A 22,406-nucleotide genomic window follows, 5' to 3' on the forward strand; every position below is an offset into this window, starting at 1 on the left:
CCCCATTCTCACCTGTCTGTGCTTGACATATGCTCGTAGACCCAAATTAAAGGCTGTCTCTTACAGGAAGCCCCCCACCGCAGTCCCTCATCTCCCCACTGTGTGCACCCCCAGGGCACTGCCGTAGAGACCCCGTGCGCCCATCTCCCGGCTGCTTCTGAGGTCAGGGCTGCCTGAAATTCCTCTCAGACCCTGGCCCTGCCTGCAGTAGGTGCTGCCTACAGTAGGTGCTCAGTAGCTGTGGGTGGCATTTATCTGAATACAGAACATGCCCCTCCCCGTCTCGCCCGGTCCAGAGTCCAGGGCAAGTTAGGGTCCGACTGTGTAATTAAACAGGGCTTGAGCGCCACTGAAACGCCCCCAGTCCTTCTTCCAATATTTGCTCTGGCTTCTCACAGGAAGACGCTGAGACAATAGCCCTTGTTACCCTCTGTTTGAGTTATTTATTTTTTTCACTTTTCCCTCCTTCCCCTCTCGGGGGACTCGCCTCTCGCCCTCATCCCTCATGTTTTCCCTTTCACTTGACTGTCACTCTCATTGTCCTCCCGGGGCCAGGAACGCGGGGTGACAGGCGAGGGGAGCCCAACCGGGCTGGGGAGGCTGGAAATATAGTCATTAATGGGACCCGTGAAGCCCAGATGTCCTCCCTGAATGCGGGTAATTTGTTTTTAATGAAAAACCATGCGGTGACCCTGAACAAATGAATTTTCTTTATAAGGAGTCTATGTGCAACGGGCACAAATAAAGGGCCCGAAACAGGAAGACTTAAATCCAGGGTTGAAAGAAAGAGAGAAAGGAAGAGGGAAGGAGTGGAAAAGAGAATGAGAGATAAAAGAGGGAGGAAAGAAAAATGTGAAATGACAACTGTGTTACCATAATACCCTTCGCCTGAAGAGCAAGGCCAGGCCAAAAATGCCTTGGGCATTGTCCTGCCAGGGCAGGGTTTCTGACCGCTGTGGCCATCGTGAGGTCTTGTTGACAATGATGTTAAGAAGACAAACCCCCATCTGGACAGAGCTTTGCTATTCACGAGCCCCTTTCACGTGTAATTGCAGCGGAGCCTCACAGTAGCCCCTTTTACAGAGGTGAAAACTGAGGCTTAAGTGGTTTGCTAGCAAGTGGTTCAGTCTAAATGACAAGGGAAGGACTTTGCCAATTTGGAGTGTGACTCTTAGAAACACTGTGTTACAGCCCAGAAATTGCTTTCATGGTGTGATGCAAAAGAAGGGTGTGTCACGAGCAGGTCTACACGGGGACACCAGGTGTGTACCGAGGAGTCGGGTTGAGGCAGTTTCACATAGCCCTTAGAACTCTGCACGGGAGTTTTGTGAATGAAAGCTCTTCCATGGGCACTGTGGGTGTGGGGTTCCTGGGAAGAGAAGAACTCCCCAGGAACGAGCCAGACACATTTGAAAAAATAAATGCAAAGAAATTGGAATCTAACCTTGGGAAGCAGGAGACCAGCCATGTCCCACCCACCACCCCATTCAGGACCTTTTGTGGGCTGTAGAGCTGGACATTGCGGGCAGCAGCAAAGACACTGATTCCACAGAGGTCCTAGCTGAGGGCCTTGCCTTTGGCTTTGGAGAAATCTTCTCTGCAGGAGAAGCTTTGAAGGCTGTTAGCCCCGCGTAGATTGGGCTGTGCCTGCGTGGAGTGTGTTCTAACCCCACCTCAGAGAGGACTGGAGAGGCCGTGTGTGTTCCGTAGCTGCTTTTTCATCCATCACTGATGGACAGGGCTGGACTCAACCTTAGAAATCAACCCAGGGCTGTGCAGATGAGGGCGAGGAAAGGACTTGTTCAAAGTCACATGGCAAGTCAGAGGGAGAGCCGGGTGGCTCTCTTTCTGCCCTATTGTCCCCACCCCCTCAGTTCCTCACCGAAGCAATAAAAAAGAAGCAATTTTGTCTCCTATCCTTGTGCAGAACTGATAAAAAAGGATAGTTCCTGGATGCCCTGGCTTCTACAGCAACCCAAATCAAGACCCCCACTTTACCCCAACTTTTACTGTGCTCTTCCTGAACCCAGATCCTCTCCCAGGCCCTGGGACCTGGCCAGCTACAAAAACATCTTCTCTCAGGGTCTCAGGCTTCTGTGCCTGAGCGGATCCAGGCAATGGTGGGCTCCCCAGGCCTGGCCGAGGTTGGCCTGAGACCTGCAGGCATGCCGGGGCCGCAGCTCCCCTACCCAGAGTCAGGTAGCCAGACACAAAGAAGTGATTGTTTTCTGTTCCTGGGTTCAGTTTCCCTCTGGAAGCTGTGACCCAGTTAGAAAATCAGATAAACAGAAAAATCTGACCACGACCCCAGCTGAGGTTCTGAAGTCTTGGATTCTATTTAGGCCTTTCCCTCGAATGCTCCCTGGTGAGGCCCGGCCCGCTCGTGCTTCCTCAGCCACCAGGAGCAGACCTTCCTCGCTGCTGGTTTCCTCTGTAATTGATTATTTATTCCCCACTGACTTCCAAAATGGATTTGAAGCAGCTTCATGACCTTTCAATAACATCAGCCCCAACCTGAAATCCCTGTCATAAAACAGGAGGACTGCCAGTGGTGCCCGGTGGGGGCAGGAGTGGACGCAGGCCCACCCCACCTGCCCGAGGATGAGCATACTTGCTTTTCACAGTGTGGCACCCCTGAGCCGTCCTTCGTGCCCAGCCCTGCTCCTGGAGCGACCCACGCTTCACTGCTGGGAGCTGGGAGCTCACATTTTTGGAAACAGCTCCTGTCTGGATGCCTTCCAGAGCAGGCTTCCAAAAACATACTTTTAATCAAAAGAAGACTACCAGAAAAACTGGGACAAATTGTGATTTTGATAGTGGACAATTATAAATACTGGGAGGGGTTACTAGTTGGCAAATAAACTCCTCTGTTGAAGTCCTGGATTAATTATACCACCAGTGGGCTGGCCGTGTGGGGTCTCTTGATTACCTTCATTTGCAGGTCTTTTCTGGTCTTCCTCCATTTCTTCCTTCTCTCTCTCTCTCCCCAGCCTCTCCCCCTACCTTCCCTCCTCTCTTCCCTTCCTGCCCCCTTCCTTCATTCACTTATTCATTCATCAGACAATCCCTGAGTCCCTCCTGGGTGCTGGGCCTAGTCCAAAGAATGGGCACAGAAATGACTGAATGAATTTCTCAGGACCCAGGAGAATCGCCCATGCTACCTGCTCAGATGGAAAGAACCCAGCTTGCATGTGGAGGTTCTGCAGGGTTGCTAAGCCCAGGGGCTAGGCAGAGACTACTGGGGGACAAGAGGGCAAGTGTGGGGAGCTCAGGAGCTGAGGGTTGCTGACCTGATGGGTGCTCTGGCAGGGCTCACCCTGGGCCTCCCTGGGAGAACTGAGGGAAGCACCTGGAAATCTTGGTCTCTGAAGTGGGTGCCTGGCCCGTGTGTGCAAATAGGGGGCTCCGTATTTAGGAGTGGGGAGGAGCAGGGAGCTGCCCTGAATGACTGCCTGCTTTGGAAATTTCTATGCATTTGTAATAACAAAATTACCATAATTTGCTCGTTAACGCAGCTAGATCAGTCAAGCATTGTTCTGTCGCGGGCGGGGAGGCCGCGGTGCCTCTCTCTGTACACTCTCCACACCCCAGCCCGCCTGCCAGCCCGTTAGAGCGCTGGAAATTAGCATGCAAATGGTCCTAATTCGGTGGGCGAGCTGTCAGGCAGCGCCTCTCCGGCCTCGTCTCTGTGAAGGCCCTGACAGCCTGGCTCCGGCGCCGGCCCACCCTCCTAGCTCCAGCCAGGAGGGGCTCCGAGGGGCACCTCCAGACTGACAGCTTGGCGGCCTCCCTCCCTCCGTCAGCGCCATCAGGCCTGGCGGCAGGCTCCCAGGGGAACAGGCAGGGCCTGCCACCATGCCGGCCGGGCCGGAGGAGGCGGGCAGGCAGGTGGGCTGGTGGGGGAGGCTGGCCCACGCTCAGGCCCATCAGCCTTAGCTGGCCTGGGCCGATGGGGGCAGGTGAGGGTGGAGTTGGGGTCCCCTGACTCAGGGTCCGGCTGGGGCACAGGGATCCTCCCACCTGCACATCCACAAGGATCAAGTTCAAGTCCTGCCCTGCTCCTCACTCTTTGTCTTCCAGTCCTGATAACACATCCCTCCTCGCTCTGCCCCATACCTGGACCATCTCTGTCCAGGTCCACTCCTGGAACTCCTCTGGCTCTAGTGGAGAATTAGGGAAGTTGAGAAGCTGCATGAACCAGGACTCAGCACCCCTGGCCGTAGTCCTGCCTATAGGTTTACCAGCCTTAGAGGGAAGTCACCTTTCTATGGACCTCAGCCTGCATTTGTATGGTCTTTTTCCCAGGGCTCCTGTGTAGCAGTAGCTGACACCTACTGAGCACTGTTATTTATTTTCTGGGGGGAGGCAGGTGGACGGAGTCTCGCTCTGATACCCAGGCTGAAGTATAGTGGTGCAATCTCAGCTCACTGCAACTTCTGCTTTGTGGGTTCAAGCGATGCTTCTGCCTCACTCTCCCCATAACTGGGACTACAGGTGCATGCGCCACCATGCCCAGCTAATTTTTGTATTTTTAGTAGAGACGGGGTTTCACCATGTTGGCCAGGCTGGTCTCGAACTGCTGGCCTCCTGATCCGCCCACCTTGGCCTCCCAAAGTGCTGGGATTGGAGGCGTGAGCCACTGCACCCAGCTCCTACTGAGCACTTCTATATGCCAGTCCTGCACTAACTGCCTTTCATTCCCCGACCTGCCTGTTTTTTGCAGTGCTCCCACCAGGCTGCTATTGATGTTATCCCATTTCACAGAGTAGGAAGCGGAAGCATCAGCTTGGACAGAGTAACTTGCCCAAGTGATAGTACCAGGATAGAGCCTAGTAGACTCACTGGTTCTAGAGCCCTTTTAACAAGAGAAAACGCAGGGGCCTGAGAGCTGGAGCCTGCCTCTGCCTGGCAATGTGCCCTACAGCATGTTCCTGAACTGTGCTGGGCCTCGGCTTCTGCATCGGTGAAAGGCATGATGATATCACCTGACAGATGATTTGTGCCTCTTAGAGTACCTGGCACATCACTGACACCAAATAAATGTAGGTTGAGGCCAGACACAGTGGCTCACACCTGTAATCCCAGTGCTTGGGGAGGCCGAGGCGGGAGGCTCGTTTGAGACCAGGAGTTTGAGGCTGCAGTGAGCTATGCTGGTGCCACTGCACTCCAGCCTGGGCAACAGAGTGAGACCCTGTCTATAAAAAATAAAAGAATAGGCCAGGCGCGGTGGCTCAAGCCTGTAATCCCAGCACTTTGGGAGGCCGAGACGGGTGGATCACGAGGTCAGGAGATCGAGACCATCCTGGTCTACACGGTGAAACCCCGTCTCTACTAAAAAATACAAAAAACTAGCCTGGCGAGATGGCGGGCGCCTGTAGTCCCAGCTACTCGGGAGGCTGAGGCAGGAGAATGGCGTAAACCCGGGAGGCGGAGCTTGCAGTGAGCCGAGATCGCGCCACTGCACTCCAGCCTGGGCGACAGAGCTAGACTCCGTCTCAAAAAAAATAAAAAAAATTAAAAAAATAAAAGAATAAAATAAATGCAGATTGAAAGAAAAGAACCCAGGTAGGCCCAGGTGGGCCTGTCTTTGAAGATCCATTGTACTTATCCTTATGGTCTTCTCCTGATCAATGACAGCAGCGTGAAGCAGCTACCGCAGGAGGGAGAAGTCATGTAATAGGGTTTGTGGTAAAGTTTCCCCTGGGCTGTCCCCAGGCTGTTTCTCAGCACCTTTTCCCTTCCTTCTCTTGAGCAGATGAAGCCCCACACCAGGACTTAGGGTTTGGTGACTGTAGAGCAGGCTGGACCTCAGTCCCCACTTGTCCAGTCAGCTGGTGACTCTGGTGCAATGAACAACCCTCCCTTCCCTGCATGCCTGCCCTGCCTGCCCCCTTGGTCTGTTTTAAGGGCACTTATTGGGCCTTTTTAACCTTCAGATAAATGGAGAGGTGAAAGAGACCGTAAGAGTAGGTGGAAGCTCATGAGCCTGAGTTTCTGCTGCATCACAGGACTACCCACTCCCAGCATACAGACTGGCACAGGGCAGATGCCTAGTGAACATGTGAGGAGCCACCTTAAAGAACCTGTGGGCCAAGACAGGAAACAGGCATACAAACCTGGGCAGGGCTGAACCCAAAGCCGCCCACCTGCCTGCTTCAGACCAAAAGCCTCTAGCCAGGGGTGGCTTCTCTTTCCTGTGTTGCTTTTCCTTTACATCTTCTTTTGGTTTGGTTATTGGGGTCATGGCATGATGGATCCACGTGCCAGCCTCTCAAATCGCTGCTGTTGGGCTGTGTGGAACATCTTTTGGAGAGAACATGTCCTGCCAACCACAGGATCTCAGGCAGCATGAAGACTGCTCAGGGACACATCTATTCCCACCCCAGAACGCGGGGCTGGGGACTTCTGAAATGAGGGAGGTCGAACTGCTGTCTTGGAAGTTCATTGCTGAGGGAGGGAGAATTGCCCAGGCTCCCCCTAGTGGAGAATCGGGATGCATCGTCCTCCTGCATTCCTGGTGTGTGGCCAGAGAGGACTCTGCACCCACACCCCTCCTCAGTTTACCCAGAGTTTCCACTCGCATCCTCTCATAGAATCCTCACCACAACCCCTTAGGAACCCATTTTTATGGCTTTTGTGACAGGCTTAGCAAGAGGAAGGGGCTGGCCCAAGGTCATGCAGAGCCAGGACTAGAATCCAGTGTGCCTTCCCTCCACCAGCTGCCCCCACATACCTGGCCCCACACATCTGCCCTTGGCTTTGGCCAGCTGACCCTCTGCTTGCATAGCCACATGGTCTGACCCTTCCCAGTCTTGTGGCATTAGGACCGAAAGGGCCAGAGGTGTCCACTCAGTGGGAAGAGTCAGTCTTACAGTAAATCCTTGCAACAGCCTGTTTCCTGGTCTCCCCATTGCCGGCCATGACCCTTTTTTCTCAACAACGCGGCCGCAGCAAGCCTGTGAAAATCGGAGTCAGGACATGTCCCTCCTGTGCACACTCAGAGTAGAGGCCAAAGTCCTGACCTGTCTCCCCCTCCCCACTTGCCTCTCTGGTGTCCTCTCCCCACTCCCCACCCTGGCTTCTCTCCAGCCACACAGGCCTCCTGCCTGTCCCACCCACACACCTCCCACGCTCCTACCTCAGGGCCTTTGCACTTGCTGTTCCTACTGCTTGGAGGGCCCTTCCCACAGATATTCACATGGCGAACTCTTGCTTCCTTCATTCTTTCTTCAAAAGTCACCTTTTCAGTGGAGTCATCCCCGGTCATTCCATCTAAAATTCCACCTCCTCCCAACATTTCTTATTCTGTCTTCTGCTTCATGTTTTCTCTTTAGCATCCATCATTATCTAGCATGCCAGAGGCTTCGTTTTCACTTGTCTGGTTTACTGTTTTGTTTGTACCACTGGAATATAAGCTCCATGAGGGCAGGGACTGATGTCTACTTTGTTCAGGGCTATACCCTCAGTGCCTGGTACCTAGTAGGCCCTCAGTCAATATCTGATAGATGAATGGATGGATGAAATTGCGACTGTCTGCAGTGGGCCTGGTGTCAAGGCAGATGCCACCGGGGCTCCTCAGGACATCTTTGGACCCCTCCCACTGAGCCCTGCATTTGCCCTCTTAGGTGGTTTCTTCACTTTTCTTTCCTTGGCCTGCCAAGATATTTTTTCTCCTCTCCTCTTCCCTCCCTTCCTCTCCTCTTCCCTCCCCTTCCCTCCTGCTGACTTCCTTCCTGCAGAGGTGTGTGGGCTGGTCACAGGGGATACATATGAAAGCGTAAATCTCCTAGAAAAAAATGGATCTTTATCAGCACAGGACTGCATGGGGCTCCTGCCTCCTGGTCCAGCCTTGGGAGCTGTGAGGGTTGTCCTAATTCAGCTCCCTCCTTGGAATGGCCCTGTCAGGCTCACTGAGTCATGGTGGTGGCTGCCCTGTGGCCTGCCTGGAGTCCCCCACAGAAGCCAGCCCTTCTTAGTGGTTAGCTTATGGTGGCTGCCTGCTTAGAAGTCAGTCTCCTTAGGGGCCCCATTTCAGAGGCCATGGGGACTAGACACCAGCATGCCTCTGAGGATGCTAGGGAAACTCTTTAATATGGATCAGTGCTTCTCAAACTTTATTGCACCCAAATCACCAGGGATCATCTCGCAGAGCAGATTCTGGTTATAGAGTTAAGGGTGGATGCAGGAGGCTGGTCTTCTAACATGTTGCACACTGAGTACCGAGTGCCTGCCCCCTGCCTCTCAAACTTGCTGTACATTGGCGTCATCTTGGAAGTTTCAACAAATATTACCATCTGCCCCCTCTCACTCCAAGCTCCTTATGAACTAGTATGGGATGTGGCCTGGTCATCTGGATTTTTAAAGCTTCCCAGATGATTCTTTTTTTTTTTCTTTTTTGAGACAGAGTCTTGCTCTGTCACCCAGGCTGGAGTGCAGTGGTGCGATCTCGGCTCACTGCAACTTCTGCCTCCCAGGTTCAAGTGATTCTTCTCCCTCAACTTCCTGAGTAGCTGGAATTACAGGCGCATGCCACCACGCCTGACTAATTTTTGTATTTTTAGTAGAGATACGGTTTCATCATGTTGGTCAGGCTGGTCTTGAACTCCTGACCTCGTGATCCGCCCGCCTCAGCCTCCCAGAGTGCTGGGATTACAGGTGTGAGCCAATACACTGGGCCCCCAGATGATTCTTTTTTTTTTTTTTTTTTTTTTGAGACGGAGTCTCACTCTGTCACCCAGGCTGGAGTGCAGTGGTGCGATCTCAGCTCACTGCAAACTGCGCCTCCCGGGTTCACACCATTCTCCTGCCTCAGCTTCCCGAGTAGCTAGGCCTACAGGTGCCGGCCACCACGCCTGGCTATTTTTTCTTTTTTTTTTTTTTTTTTTTTTGTATTTTTAGTAGAAGCGGGGTTTCACCGTGTTAACCAGGATGGTCTTGATCTCCTGACCTCGTGATCCGCCTGCCTCGGCCTCCCAAAGTGCTGGGATTACGGGTGTGAGCCACCGTGCCCGGCCCCCAGATGATTCTTAATGTGTAGCAAGGTTTGACAGCCACTGGCCCGGGTCACTGCATTATACCTGCCCGCCTCCACCTCCCCTCAGGGCAGCTTTGCTGTGGGAGAGCAGTAAAACTTAAAGGAATTTGTGGACACAGTGAGGAAGGGTGAGGAGCCGGGGAAGGGGTGGGGGCACATCCCACTCTCAGTCAGCCTCGAGAGAGAGAACCCCAAAGGAATGAATGTAGGGTGCAGACACGGAAGGAGAGGGGCCACTGAGACCCTGAGGCTGGCAGGGGGAGGAAGGGAGAGGCCCTGGGAGCTTTTCCAGCCAGAGGAGTGACCAGGAGAGCCGAAGCAGCTGGGAGGCCCAGCCCGGGTCTTTGGCTTCTTCCTTGACCCTGACTCTGTTAGAAGAAATAACTCTCCCTTCCCTACTTCCGCCCGGCCTGCCTCTCGTACTTGTACCAGCGCACTGGCCCCAGCCTCCCAGGGTTGCAAGTAATTTATGTGCGCGCCTGCCCCTCCCGCAGACTGTGGGCTCTCCGTGGGCAGGGACCGTGTCTGATTCATCTCCACCTCCTCTAGCCCCAGGTCTGGCTTGCTGGGGGCAGGAAAAATGTGCAGAATTGAGCGAGTTCCTCGGGGTGCGGGGGAAATCGGGGCCTGTGTGCTGCTGAGTTCTCAGCACACAGCGAAGCCCGAGTGTTGTGGTGGTAATTGTGGAGGTAAATCTTGTCTGGTCTCCTTGCAAACACTTGGTGAAGTATTCCATAAATATGTCAGCAGAAGCATTAAAATTTGATGGCAGGCAGCGCAGGTCGGGACTAGCACTGCGACTTCCCAGCAAGGTATGACACCTTCACCCTCCGTCTCATTAGTCAGCGGCGGGACATTCAGGCCTCAGCGCTGAGCCCAGCCAAGCCAGGGGAGGTGAAGACCCCTGGCTGCTCTGAGGGACAGGCCAAGGTCTGGGTCACAGGAAAGTAAGTCAGCTTTGGGCTGAGCAAAGGAGTTCCTGAAGGCCTTGGGAATATGCCAGGAGATTTGAGGGTCTCCAAGCTGGAGGGTGCTGGGCCATTTTTGGAGGCTGGGAGTCTGTAATAGAGGCTGGGGACTGATTTTAGCTTTCCAGTCAGCCTTGTGGAAATTATCTATTTGCCCACACACACAAAACGCCTCACAGAACATTTTTAAAAGGTATGGGGTTGGATTCATAATTTAAGCAGGCAAAGAGTCATTTGGGCAGAAACTGGGGGGAGGAAAACTATTCCTTAGAGGCAGAAAGACTGGAAACCAATCTTGTCTGTTTCCCACCCTGCCGTTGTCCATTTGGGGAAACTGAGGCTAAGTGAACCCGGAAGGGACAGGTAGAGACAGAAGATCAGGGACTCAGACTCTTAGTTTGAGGCTTTCCTTACAATCAAGAATTTCAGGCATTTGTTGAAATATCAGAAAAACATACTAAAATATAATTTTTGCTAAAAAAAAAAGAAAGTACCAATGTATCCGTTTTTGCAACAGACACACAAAGCATGTGCTATGCGCCAAGGATTGAGCTGAGTATCAAACAGCCCCTCACATTTGTATAATACTTGTTAATTCACAAAGGACTTTGGAATGCATCAATATTTAGTCCTGTGAGTGTTGTAATTACCATACTGCAAATTAGGAACTCAGGCTCAGAGATTCAGGAGACTACTTGGAAGCTGCCCAGCTAAGTGGCTGCTGGGCTTTGGCCGGGACTGACTGGCTGCACACCCAGGGGCTTTCCACCACCTCCCAGCACCAGCACAGAGTGGCAGCCACTGCTGCCCTCAATGCTTGTGCAGAAAATCAGCGCCCCCTTTTCTACAATTATTTACAAAAACTGTGACGTGGTTCAGAGTTGTCAGGAGTCTTGGGTTTATCGGCCAGTGTCCTACATTCTCAGCTGCCTTGTTGGGGAGTTGAAAGCAAGGACAGTCGTGTCTTTGTGGCCCATTCCATGTCAGCACCGCGTGTGTCCTGCTTACTGGCCTCTTGCTTGGAAGAAAGTGAGCTCCCTTCCCTGGGGACAGAGGCAGTACACTTTGACTCAGCAATGCAGCCTGAGCTGGCAGGTGATGGGACAGATTTTAGTACTGAATGCCACTAAATGACAACATTTGAATGTCCTCTGAAGCCCTCATTGCAGCCACTTCTTACAGGAAGCCTTCCTGGATACCCTATCTAGAATGAATTTCCATTTCTACTCTGCTTCTGAATCCACCTTGCCTTTTGCTGGCACCCAAATGTCTAGTTTTGGGTCTAAGAATCCCCTTTAATGCAGAGAGTTCCCTGAGGACTGAAGCCTAGGTGCATTTTACTGAGTATTCCCTACTGGGGGCCTAGCTCTGAGCTCTGAATGGAGTAGGACCACAGTGGATGCTGAATTAAATGGATTTACCAAAATACAGAGCATCACCAGCATATGGGTCTAAAAGTAAAACATAGTCCCCAAATCAAAGTATAAGGTAAGTTTTCCCCAAATTTAGCATAGGAGGACAGTGAAGAACTTTAGAAACTTGGGGAGAAATGTTACTTTCTACTATGCCCTACCTTTTAAATCATTCATTCCAACTCTGAAGTTGCTCCAAGTAGAACCATGGAAAGTGTGTATGACTGCCTGTACAAACCCAGTTGAGGCTGGACACACAAGAACCTAGTGAGTTTATTTGACACTTATCACGAATACGTGAGTTGGATTTTCCTGGGAATGCAATTCAATGTTATTCCCACTCAACTCTGCAGAACCTGGGGCCGGGTGCTTAGGCCCTGGGACGGGGACTTCTGGCAACATTCTGGACATTCTAAGAAACTCTTCAGGTTTCCAGATCAAGCATCTGCCAGTGGCCAGATGGATGCAGAGAAAAGGTGCCAAGGAAAAAACCTAGAGCCTTCCTATCTTTGCAACCCAGCTTCAGTCTGGTCCTGCTCTTTTTTTTGCTTCTCCCTTTAGAAAAGTTGTGTCTTTTTATTTTAGCTTGTACTTTTGTGCTCTTTTGAAGTGAGCCGAACTGAGTGCTGTCATTATGTGGCAGGGGAGGTCTACTGAGGCCTGCGGGTGAGTGCTAAGCCACTCAGGAGAGCACCGGTGTCTCTTTTCGCACATGGGACCTGCACAGTGGTTCCTGCAGCAAACACGGCCCACTTCTCTTTTCTATGTGTCTTATTCCCTTTCTCTGTCTCTCTGTCTCCATGTTTCTAGCAAAGATCAGGACTGGTGTTTCACTAATTCTTTCCAGAGATTCTAGAGAATCTTTCAAAGATTCCATGACCTTTTCTGTTCTCTGAAAGGGCCTGGCTCAAGGAACATCTGCTGGGCACACTTAGTGCTCTCAGTCTGCATTGGTGTTGTGGGCAAGGCCCTGTGCTGGGGGTGGGGCCGCAGGGACCTGTCAGTCACAGATGGTCAGCCTTGGTTCCTGCCATTGAGGAGGATCCAGACCCAACAGCAGGGGAAGCAAGATAGGTTCACAAACAGCCCTGAATCTGTGTGCCCTGGGACATGGCAGTGATAGACCCAGGGCTGGGGACTCAGGGACCAGTGGGGGAATGCTCTCAGCTGGGATGATTAATCCAGAAAGGCTTCCTGGAGGTGGTGGTATTTGAACTGGGTCTTGACAAATAGGAGAATTGGACATGGGGAAGGGAAGCAAGGTGGTGTTTCAGATGAAGGAAATAGCGTGAGAGATGGAGATGGCCCCGTGGAGTAGGTGTGCAGAACAACTGGTGGTGCAGTTGGCCTGGAATATGGCTTGTGGCAGGTGGGGGTGGCGTGGGGGATGCAGGCAGTGGGAGGGCCTTGACTGCCACCAGGAGGCGTCTTGGGTGTTGATCTTCACAAAGTGCTACCCGTGGGCACTCCCAGGACAGGGCACTGCAGTACCCCCTCCCCCTCATGCGTGCACACAAATCAGGTGTTGTCTTGCACCCTAGTGAGGCTTCAGGGGGTCATTTGTATGTGCCCACTGTTTGCTTAGATGAGGGCAGGACAGGACAGAATTTTGGAATAAGACCACAGCAGCAGAGTGGATTAAACTTGGACCAGAGTTGTTCAAAATGTGCCATGGCATAGCCAGGAATCTCAAATGGAAATGCCTGCAGGGGCCAGGCAGGTTGCAGAAAGAAAGGTCAGCCTTGGAGGCAAAGACAACAGATCTAGGTAGATGGAAGTCCTGTGGCTACTGACACTTGCCCCCTTCAAACACCAGGAGCCCATCAATTGTTTCCTCCTGGCCCCATGTGTCCTGAGGCCCCCAGCTCTTGCCTGTGACACATGGCCAGCTGGTGGAGTTGGACATGTGCCCTGTGGCAGAGGCACCACAACACAGCAGTGGAGTTTGTGTCCACTGAATTCCCTAAAGGATCCTTGGATTTGGGTTTTTGTAGTTGTAGACAACGGGAAGGGGACACCACAGCCTCTTCTTTACAGAGGACCACACTGAGGCCCAGAAAGGCCACTTGGCCACTGCACAGCTGGCAGGTAGCAGAGCCCTGGCCTCCACGCCAGGCTCCCTGGGGCTCACCCAGCCGGCTGTCCAGCTGTGGGGTCCGCGGCTCTCGAGAGAACCAGAAGTGAGACACATTGCGCATTCTGCCCCTCATGCGCACCCTCTCTCTTGGTTTTTCTCTTCCCTCTGTTTTTCTGAAGGCCTTCGAGGCTGACCTGAGCTGGTGGGAGAGAGGTTTTTCCCAGCGATGGATCGATGCGCGGTTGTCGGGGCTGACAGGGCTGACCTTTACTGAGCTCGGGTTTTCATCTCCCTGTTGGGAGCCCAGGAAGGTCTTGCTGTGGAGAGAGGGACGGTGAGAAGCCTTGGCCTGCGAGGGGATGAGGCTCGGCGTGGGTGCAGTGAAGACAGCTTCTGAGAGCTGAAAGCCCTTGGAGGTCACTTATTTCAATTTCTTCCAAACACACCACTTTTACAGATGAGAAAACTGAGACTTGGTGAAAAATGACTTGTTCAAGGTCACTCTGAGAGGCTTTGACACAGCTGCAGAATCCAGTGTGTGTGTACACATCCAACATACATACATCTGTATATTATACATATTACATATATTATTATGTATACATACACATATACATTATAAGCATGTGTACGTGTATATCGGGAGTACCCATCCATGTGTATCATGAAAGCCTGGCTGAGGCTGCTTGTGATGCCTACGCTCACTCTGGTCGTCAACAGTTTGGTCTCGCAACATCCCGGGTACCCGCTGATCCCTGAGCCACCGTGCACTTCATGCAGTTCTGCAAAGCCGTGGAGAGGAGCTGAAGAAACCTCATGGTCCTTTTCAATTGTTTCTTCTTCCTTCTCCTCTGCAAAGATTTTCTCTCAAAGCCCAGTTTGAATCCTTCAGAAACAGAACTTGGCTGCGAAGTCACTTTGAAAGACTTTCCGTATGCTAATTGCAGCCGGCCAAGGTCTGGAGCAGAGGTGGGAGCCCACCATCTGCAGACGGGGTCGGCCCCCAGTGCGCTCTGCAAATCCCCGTCATCTGGCAGGTGTCGTTTTGGGTTAATTAAGAGCTATACTGAGCCCGTTTACCTGTCACTTCTGAGAATTTTAGGAAACTTTGACTTCCTTGCCATCTCTGAGCTTTGAGCGAAGGGGACGCTGGAAACACCTCTGAATCTGGTGGTGCTTCTGCCTCTGGGATCTGTAGGACAGCTGCGTTAAGTGCATCTTATCATAACCCCTTTTTAAGCTTTTTATTTTAATCAGTGTTCTCTAGTTAGTGCATTGGTTTTTACAGTCACATCTTCTATATTTGGAAGACAATACTGTTCTGGGGAAACCCACCATTTATCTGAAATTTCTTAAGGCTCTGCTTTCTCTCTGCATCTTTGAGGAAAGACGTTCTAGCTTTGTTCTGTGTAATGGCTTTGGAGGAACTTTGAATTTGCAGGTCGGGGGCCCTTTCGCTCATCGGGGTTTGGGGCTATCAGTGCTGACCTCAGAGCTCTGTGTTCATGGGGGGATGACTCAGTTACATCCCCAGAGAGCTGGGTTCTCGGTTGGTCAATAGGCCCCCTTCTTCAGCATGACAGAATTTTCTCTCTGTGCTGATGACAACGTTCTATTAATATATCTTGGTAAGGGTTTGGGTCACACAGGTCTATGCATTTGTCAAAACACAGCAATAGCACGTTTAAGATTTGTGTGTTTCATTATGTGTAAATTTTATATCCAAAGAAAAAACTTGTAAACAAATAATGAACTTCAGTTAATTATATGCATGCTGAAGTACTTAGGGGACAGTGTACTGATGTTTGCATTTACTGGGAAATGAAATACACATTAAGATGAAGGAAAGGCTAGAGGATTGGAGATCTATATGACAAGCAAGCATAAGAAAATATTGGTGGTAGAATTAGGTGGTGGCTACATAGGCGTTCACTATAACATTCTTTCAACTTTGCTGTATGTTTGGAAAATTTCAAATACATCAGCGGTGAAGAAGGGTGTGATGAGAAGATTTCCCTTTCTCCTGCTGGCCCTGCTCAACAAGGTGTTCCTTGGGATGGTGAGATCCCTGAGGTCTGGGAATACAAGCCAGGGTCCCAGGCCCTGCTCTGTTCCTGACTGGCTAAAAGACCCTGGGGATAGAAAGGTTGAGGGAATGTATCTCTAAAGTTCATCCCAGGCCTGATCATCTGTGACTACAAGTGATGGCACAGGTTGGTGAGGTTCAACATAAGATGAATTTGTTGCATGAAAGGAGGAAGAAGTGCATTGCTCGGGGTTAGGCGAATGCAGGGAATGACTGTCAGCCTTGAGATGCCCAGTGGGAAGCCACATTCCTTCTGCCCCAGCCCGGGCTCCTCTGCTCCGTGTCCTCCTCATCGGGATTACTGTGAGGATGAGGCGCTATGGCCTTGGAACTGCTCCTTGACTGCCAGCGTTCTGTTTCTAGTCTCGCCTTCATTTTTTTTCTCCAAAGGCCACCATCAGACAGTTCCCACGCAGCCCTCCCCTCCTGTCTTCCCATCCTCTGAGGGACTGCATGTGCTGGGCCTCTGCCAAGTCCCTTCTCCTTTCTGAGACTCAGTTTCCCAATCTGCAACACAAGGGTGTGTTGAGTGTCGATCTCGCCAATCCTTTCCTGTTCTGACACTTCCACAGCTCTGTATTTCTTTCTGTCACTGGGTTTCCTCTTCTCACCTGCCCAGGATCAAAGGGTGAAGGGGCAGGGGGAGGAGCTGGGATCAGAGGGCTTGGGTGGGGGCAGAATTTCTAAGTTTGTTTTCTCTCCGATCAATGAGAGAAGGTACCTAGTTCCCACCACACAGGGGTTTGCAAAGAGCATCTGCAAACCTGAAGTCAGTTGATCTTCTCCATAAGCCCTAAGAAGTAGGGATCTTCCTTCCCTCCGTTTTATAGATGAAGAAACAAACTCAACAGGTGAATGCATGTGCCCAAAGCCACACAGCTTGGCAGAGGAAGAGCCCAGACTGGATCTTGGGTCTGTGTGACTTCAAGGGCCATTTTCTGTCTTCTCCTCCAGCATGGGCAGCTCTGGGCAAGAGCAGAGCACACCTTGGGTATGGCCTGGAGCATGGCCTAGAAGGGGACCAGCCCTCTGTTCTCAGTTCTGTCAGCAGCATCTGGAGAAGGGGATCAGCCCGGGTGCCCTGGAATCCCATCGTGGGCCATCTGCCCGCCCCTCCTCCCTGCCTTTGCTCATGCAGTTGCCTCCTCTGGCCCCACGACGCCTTTCTCTGATTCCAATAATCCCAACAGCTGGCCGGCATCACCTGGCACCTTGAAATCAGGACAAAATTGATTCAAACCCTCATTTGCCACCTAGTGGGAAAATCCTCTGTTCTCCTTAAGATGTCTGCCCCATTTCCAGGTGGAGACTCACTTTCCCACCATCATCTCAGGCTCAGGCTTCTCGGGACATTCTTCAGCCACTTTAGTATTTTTGAGAGACGCCAAAAGCGTGGGTCAGTTAGGAGGAGGTGAAGGGCCCGTGGTGTCCCTTCTGCTGGGCACAGTCATCTGAAAGGGGTTCATTGTGGGATCTTTGTCTTGGGCCTGCTGGCTGCACCTCTGGAGACTCTCATTTCCTTCCCCGAGAACGTTCTTCCTGCACATGAGGAACATCATTTTGTGCCTAAGGATGCCACTGCTGTGTCATCTTCCAGGTCCAGTCCCGCTTGCTTAGACCGTGGCCGCAGCCACCTGGAGGGGCCCCCTGACTGCAGCGTGTCCTCCTCCAGTCTGTCCTCCAGATTCCGGCACTCACCAGTCTGAAGCCTTGGCTGATCCCAGCCCTAATGGGAGAAAAGCGTTACACTCCTGCCCCACACCTGCTCTGCCCTGCAGCTGCCTCTGCTAGGGTCTCACGGGAGACCTGGCCATTCAGGGGCCACGTTCCGCCCAGCCCCACTGCCAGACCTTTGCTTGTGCCTGGAATGCCTGCTTCTCTCTGCCATCAAAGTCCTACCCACCCTTCAAGGCCTGGTTCACATGGTCCCTTCTACTCCCAGAAAGTGTTCCCAGGCCTTCTCTGGACTGGTGACTGAGGACCTGGCTTCTCCGTATCTCATGGGGTGAGGGCTCCCTACACTCAGACAGCTTCCTGTGTGGCACTTCAGATAATCAGACACCATCCCAGAGTCCCTAGCAGGTGGCTGAACCAGCCTCTAGGTCAGTCTCATGACCTGTACATGGTCAAACACCCCTTACCCAGAGTGTATTGCTCTCACAGGGCAGGGGCCCCATGTTGGGGATGCCCACCACACTACCACTCTTAGCACACCAGGCAAGCCAGTCCCTGGTGGGCTCATTTCTCCCACCAAGGGGCAGTATGATGTGGTGGGCAATGGAATAGGAGAAATTTATTTGGATCCTGGCACATAGCAGGTATCCAACACACCCCTGGCTATGGGTACTAATAACGGAGGTAGTGAGAGCCATCACCTGAGTTAGAGAGTCTGCTCTGGAAGCATGTGCTTGATTGACCTAGGAGTCTTCATTCATTCGTTCATTCATTCATTCATTCATTCATTCAATAAATAATTATTCCTGCCTACTAGAGGCCAGGCACTATGCTAGAGGTTGGGATCAAGACGTGAACAGAGAAAACTCCCTGCCCCCATGGAGCTTGCATCCTAGTGGAAGAGGCGGATTAGAATAAGATGAAGGATAAACAAGACAGGCTGGATTGTGATCAGCTCTATGGAGGAAAAAAAAGCAGGAAAGAGAGATGGGTGGAAGGAGCTTCCCTTTTAAAAACAGTGATCAGGGAAGGCTTCCCCGTGCTGCAGAGAGCTGGTGAGCAACCAGGGATTGTTCAGACACCCATTGTCTGCTGTGGACTGGGCATCAAGCTGGGGTGAGGGTGGCACACAGGTGCAGAGAGGAATCCAACGGACCTGCAGGGCCAAGCACGCCCACACACAACGGACTCCCCTGTAGATCAGGGCAAAGCCAGTGCTGCAGAACCACACGGGAGACTGGGGCCAGCTGAGGAGGGGTGGGAGAGGGGCTTCCCAGAGGAAGAGGTATCCAAGGACCTCTACACTCACCACTGTAAGGCCAGGAAGGTGGAGACACGGTCAAGGATCATGGGTGACACTGACTTAGGTACATTCTGTGAAGGAATTGGGAGCTGTTTATGGCCCTTTGCAGGAGCCAAAGCCAATCTAGGGATGGATAACATGTCCACAGTGAACTAACTCCAGCCAGATGGACCTGAGACTTGCACTTTGTGGGGCTGGAGATCTGGGAGGCTTCCTGGAAGAAGTGGCCTTGGAGCTGGGCCAGGCAGCAGAGGCGATGCTAAACAAAGATGCAGAGGTGGCCTTTGCCACAGTAGCCCAAAGCCCTGGGCTCGGCACTGTCAAGAAGTGCCTCTGATAGGGCAGCTCCACGGGTGCCCAGAGCCCCAAGGGGAGGGTGCTGTCCCTGTCCTCCAGGCTACGCTGTCTCTCTACTCCCCCACCGGCCCCTGAGGAGGAGGAGGCTGCGTGGCGCTGATGGATATGCCGGGACCAGGCGGCTGCGGCCCACTGTCACCAGGCTTTCCCTCTGCATGCCGGAACCTGACACCCTGACCACTGAGGCATAAAAAACAGAGAATTGGAAGCCTCAACCTGTCAGGCTGGGAGTGGCCCCCAGAGAGGCCCAAGGAGGAGCACGAGCGTGTGTGTGTGTGTGTGTGTGTGTGTGGACACGCTCTGCCTGTGGTTGTGAGGTGCAGGGGAAGCCAGCTAGACCTAGGGAGCGGGAGCGGCTGGACCCTCAGTCCTGCTTCATTATTCCTGCCCCACCTGGCAGAGCCCCAGGGCCCATCTCTAGGCTTGGGTTGTAGGGGAGAGAGCAGGCTCTTGGCTCTTGGTCCCGGGTTCTGGCTGGCCCCTTCCGGAATCTCTCACCCTTCGGCCCTTTGCAAGCATCCTTGTAGGGGATGGTGGAGGCAGGCTTGGGCTGAAGGTGGGCTTATGGGGCTATGTAAGTCCTGTCACATCCAGCAGGGAAGGGCTCCCATGCTCTGTACCCACAGTAGCCAGCTTTCCATGCCCTGTTCCAGGGCCTCTACTGAATACACTCTGCTGGGTACTGGGCACCTGGCAATGAGTTCAGGCTGAAGTCTACTCTCTGGGAGCCCCTAGCCATGGGGGAAGGACAGACAGGCCCTACCGGCTATAAGACCAAGGCAGCAAGGTGGTAAGGGACACAATTGTGAACTCTCCTCCTAGTGACCTAGCCAGTAGTAAAGAGGCTCTCCTGGAACCGGCACCCAGAGCCCAGGGAAGTGCCAGAGGCAGGCATCACTGCTCCAGGAGCACCTGGCCAGAGTGAACCATGCTCAAGTGCCACCTGCCCCACAATGCTCTTCACACCCTGGCACACCTCACAGTTCCTGCCCAAGCAGGCCCACAGCTGCCAACAGCTGCCCCTCCCCAGTGCCCAAAAGGCCCCAACCACTCCCTCTTCTGTGCTCCCCTGGCCCTTTGGCTTGTCGTTTCATTTCACCACAGTCATTTCAGTACAGTTCTGTCTGCCTCCTCCAGGCAGAGGGCCTGGAGGCCCTCTGGAACCTGGTTGCCCGTGGCTGGAGGTCTGACAAAGCTGCCATTTAGGGCTCAGCTGGTGCCCACCCTCTACCCAAGTCTCATCTTCCTGACAAGACTGAGGCCCCAGGGACAGCCACCCCTGCCTTCACAGCACAGAGGGCCAGGCTAGGGTTGAGGTTACCTTTGGGTTCTCTGTCCAGAGCCACTCAGGAGCAGGTGGGGGGTAGAACTGAGCCCATCCTGAGGTCCTGGATTGGCTTCACTCGGGAGTGAGAACCAAGCAGTCTGCAGCCTTGAAGTTAGCAAGGCGTATCAAGACCATTTTGTGAGACGACCTGAGCATCAGCCTTCTCATATGTAAAATGGGCCAATGGCCCCAAGGAACGTCTGGCAAATGGGGCCATGGAACAACATGGGAGTTCCATGGTACACATGTGAGAGTCTGCTGTTCACTCCCACTGATAAGGAGGGGAAATACAGACAATGCCAGTGACAGCTGCCCACTCCATAAGGATGTGGACCCGACTTGCTTTTGTTAGTTACAAAAGTTCCTGAAGTTCATAGAAGAGGCAAATGGCATTGGTAACCGGGCTGGCTGGGACCCAGAGCCTTTTCTGAACTGGATTTGACGTTTGCTTCCTGTTTCTCTCTCCACTTACCATACACAGGGAGTGAGTTTTCCGGGAGTCCCTATAGCCACCCTCAGTATTCCTCGTACAACGACTCCTGGAGGTTCCCCAACCCGGGGCTGCTTGGTGAGTACTGGCAGAGGCCCTGCGGGGCCCCTGGGCCATCGGCTACCCCATCCAGGCCTCCTCATTGGCCTGGGTCCCTCGACATCCTGAGGTCTGGTCACTGAGGTGGGTGGGTAGCTTGCCCAGACACGTGGAGTATAGTGGGGGCCTTAGGGTAGTAAACACTGCTGTAGCCCTGCCCATGCCCTCCTCCCTCCCCCAGATGTTTTGGTGGGTTAGGAAAAATGGCACAGAAGGGAAACAGAGGAAAAAAGGGGCATTGAAGGAGAAAGAGGAAGGTAGGAAAAGTAGTGCCTACCTGTGAGTAGCTTGTATTTCTTAAGAATCATGAAATATTCAGGCGAGAACTCTCTAAATAAGTGTCAGTAAAGATACCAACTTTGAATTGATTGGTAGTGGCTGCCTGGAGACTATCTTGATAAAGGCCCTGATGCCCAGTGATTGATTAGTGATATCTGCATGGACATCACCTGAGCTGGCTCCGTTGGAACCTGGTTGCCCGTGGCTAGAGGTCTGACAAAGCATGCCATTTAGAGCTCAGCTGGTGCCCACCCTCTGCCCAAGCCTTGGATTGGCAGATTGTCCGTGACTGGTGGCAGTCTTATCTGTGAACGTCATCAAGATTTGGGCCACTGCAAAGACCATGCAAGTCTAACTTGGCCTTCAGAAGGCCAAGAGGAGCCTTCTGTTTTGTTGGAATGAGCTTACATGAAACCAGCTAATAAGTGCCAGTTGGAGCTAAAGGTTCTGGGACATGAAGTAGAGGCATGGGCTCAAAGATATCACTCACCATCTGGGAGGTAGAGCTGGCCAATCAGCCTGCAGGCAGCAACATGGAACCCTCCCCCAGCAGTCAGCTAAGAATTTTCCACTTACAGCAGTGAAAGGTCAGACATGGAAGGGCCCTCTGAGACCACCCAGGTTTATCTGTCCAACTTAACAAGGCATCCTTAAGGAAGAACCTTTTAATTCCCTGGATCCTTAATTATTTTAGGACTGAGAAACGGGCTTCATCAGAAAAGCCATAACCTGGTGTCTTCAAACTCAAGTTGCCAAGCCATAGGTCTGTGAAAAAGGCCATGTAATCTCAGCCTTGACTCCTTCCCATACCTGATTTGATGATTAGGACAGACACACAGTATGGAAAGCACTTCTCTCTTGCTACTACCATTCCATGCACTTGGGGCCTTTGGCTGTCTAAAGGATTTTGATGTGTCATGGATGACTTGGGGATTCAATAAGAAACAATCCCCATTAGTGCTGCGGGTCCCTGGGGAAGGAGATTTCAAGCCTTGCAGAAGACTCCTAGCTTCTTATTATCTGTGGTCTCCAAGAGGGGCAGAATCTGCAGATTGATCTCTTCTCAGACTCCTTTTTTGGTTTTGGTCAAAATCATTTCTAAGTATCGAACCAAGATATCCACTTACCTAATGTTTTTTTCTTAAGTGAACTATTTGAGTTGACCCAGACGTCAGTCTCAGGAAACGGGAGGCATGAGCTGGCTGTGAGCTCCCAGAACCAGTGTCTTCAAGCAGGGGTGGGGGTAGGGAGATGAGTCTTGAGGCCCAAACGTGGGAGTCCTTCCCAGGAAATCTGCCTC

At 52.4% G+C, this 22,406-nt stretch overlaps 1 protein-coding gene across 2 annotated transcripts in view; it reads left to right on the top strand.

The window, feature by feature from the left end:
• Window positions 1-22,406, top strand: part of PAX5 (paired box 5) — a 201,429-nt gene that overhangs the window by 165,205 nt on the left and 13,818 nt on the right. For both annotated transcript variants that reach the window (XM_017892648.1, XM_017892649.1), the window contains exon 9: window positions 20,720-20,806. In XM_017892648.1, the coding sequence (XP_017748137.1) occupies window positions 20,720-20,806 (87 nt within the window). The remainder of the gene's footprint in view (window positions 1-20,719; window positions 20,807-22,406) is intronic.

This window comes from Rhinopithecus bieti, unplaced genomic scaffold, assembly GCF_001698545.2.
Source record: "Rhinopithecus bieti isolate Rb0 unplaced genomic scaffold, ASM169854v2 scaffold_22453, whole genome shotgun sequence".
In the NCBI taxonomy this organism is placed as follows: Eukaryota; Metazoa; Chordata; class Mammalia; order Primates; family Cercopithecidae; genus Rhinopithecus; species Rhinopithecus bieti.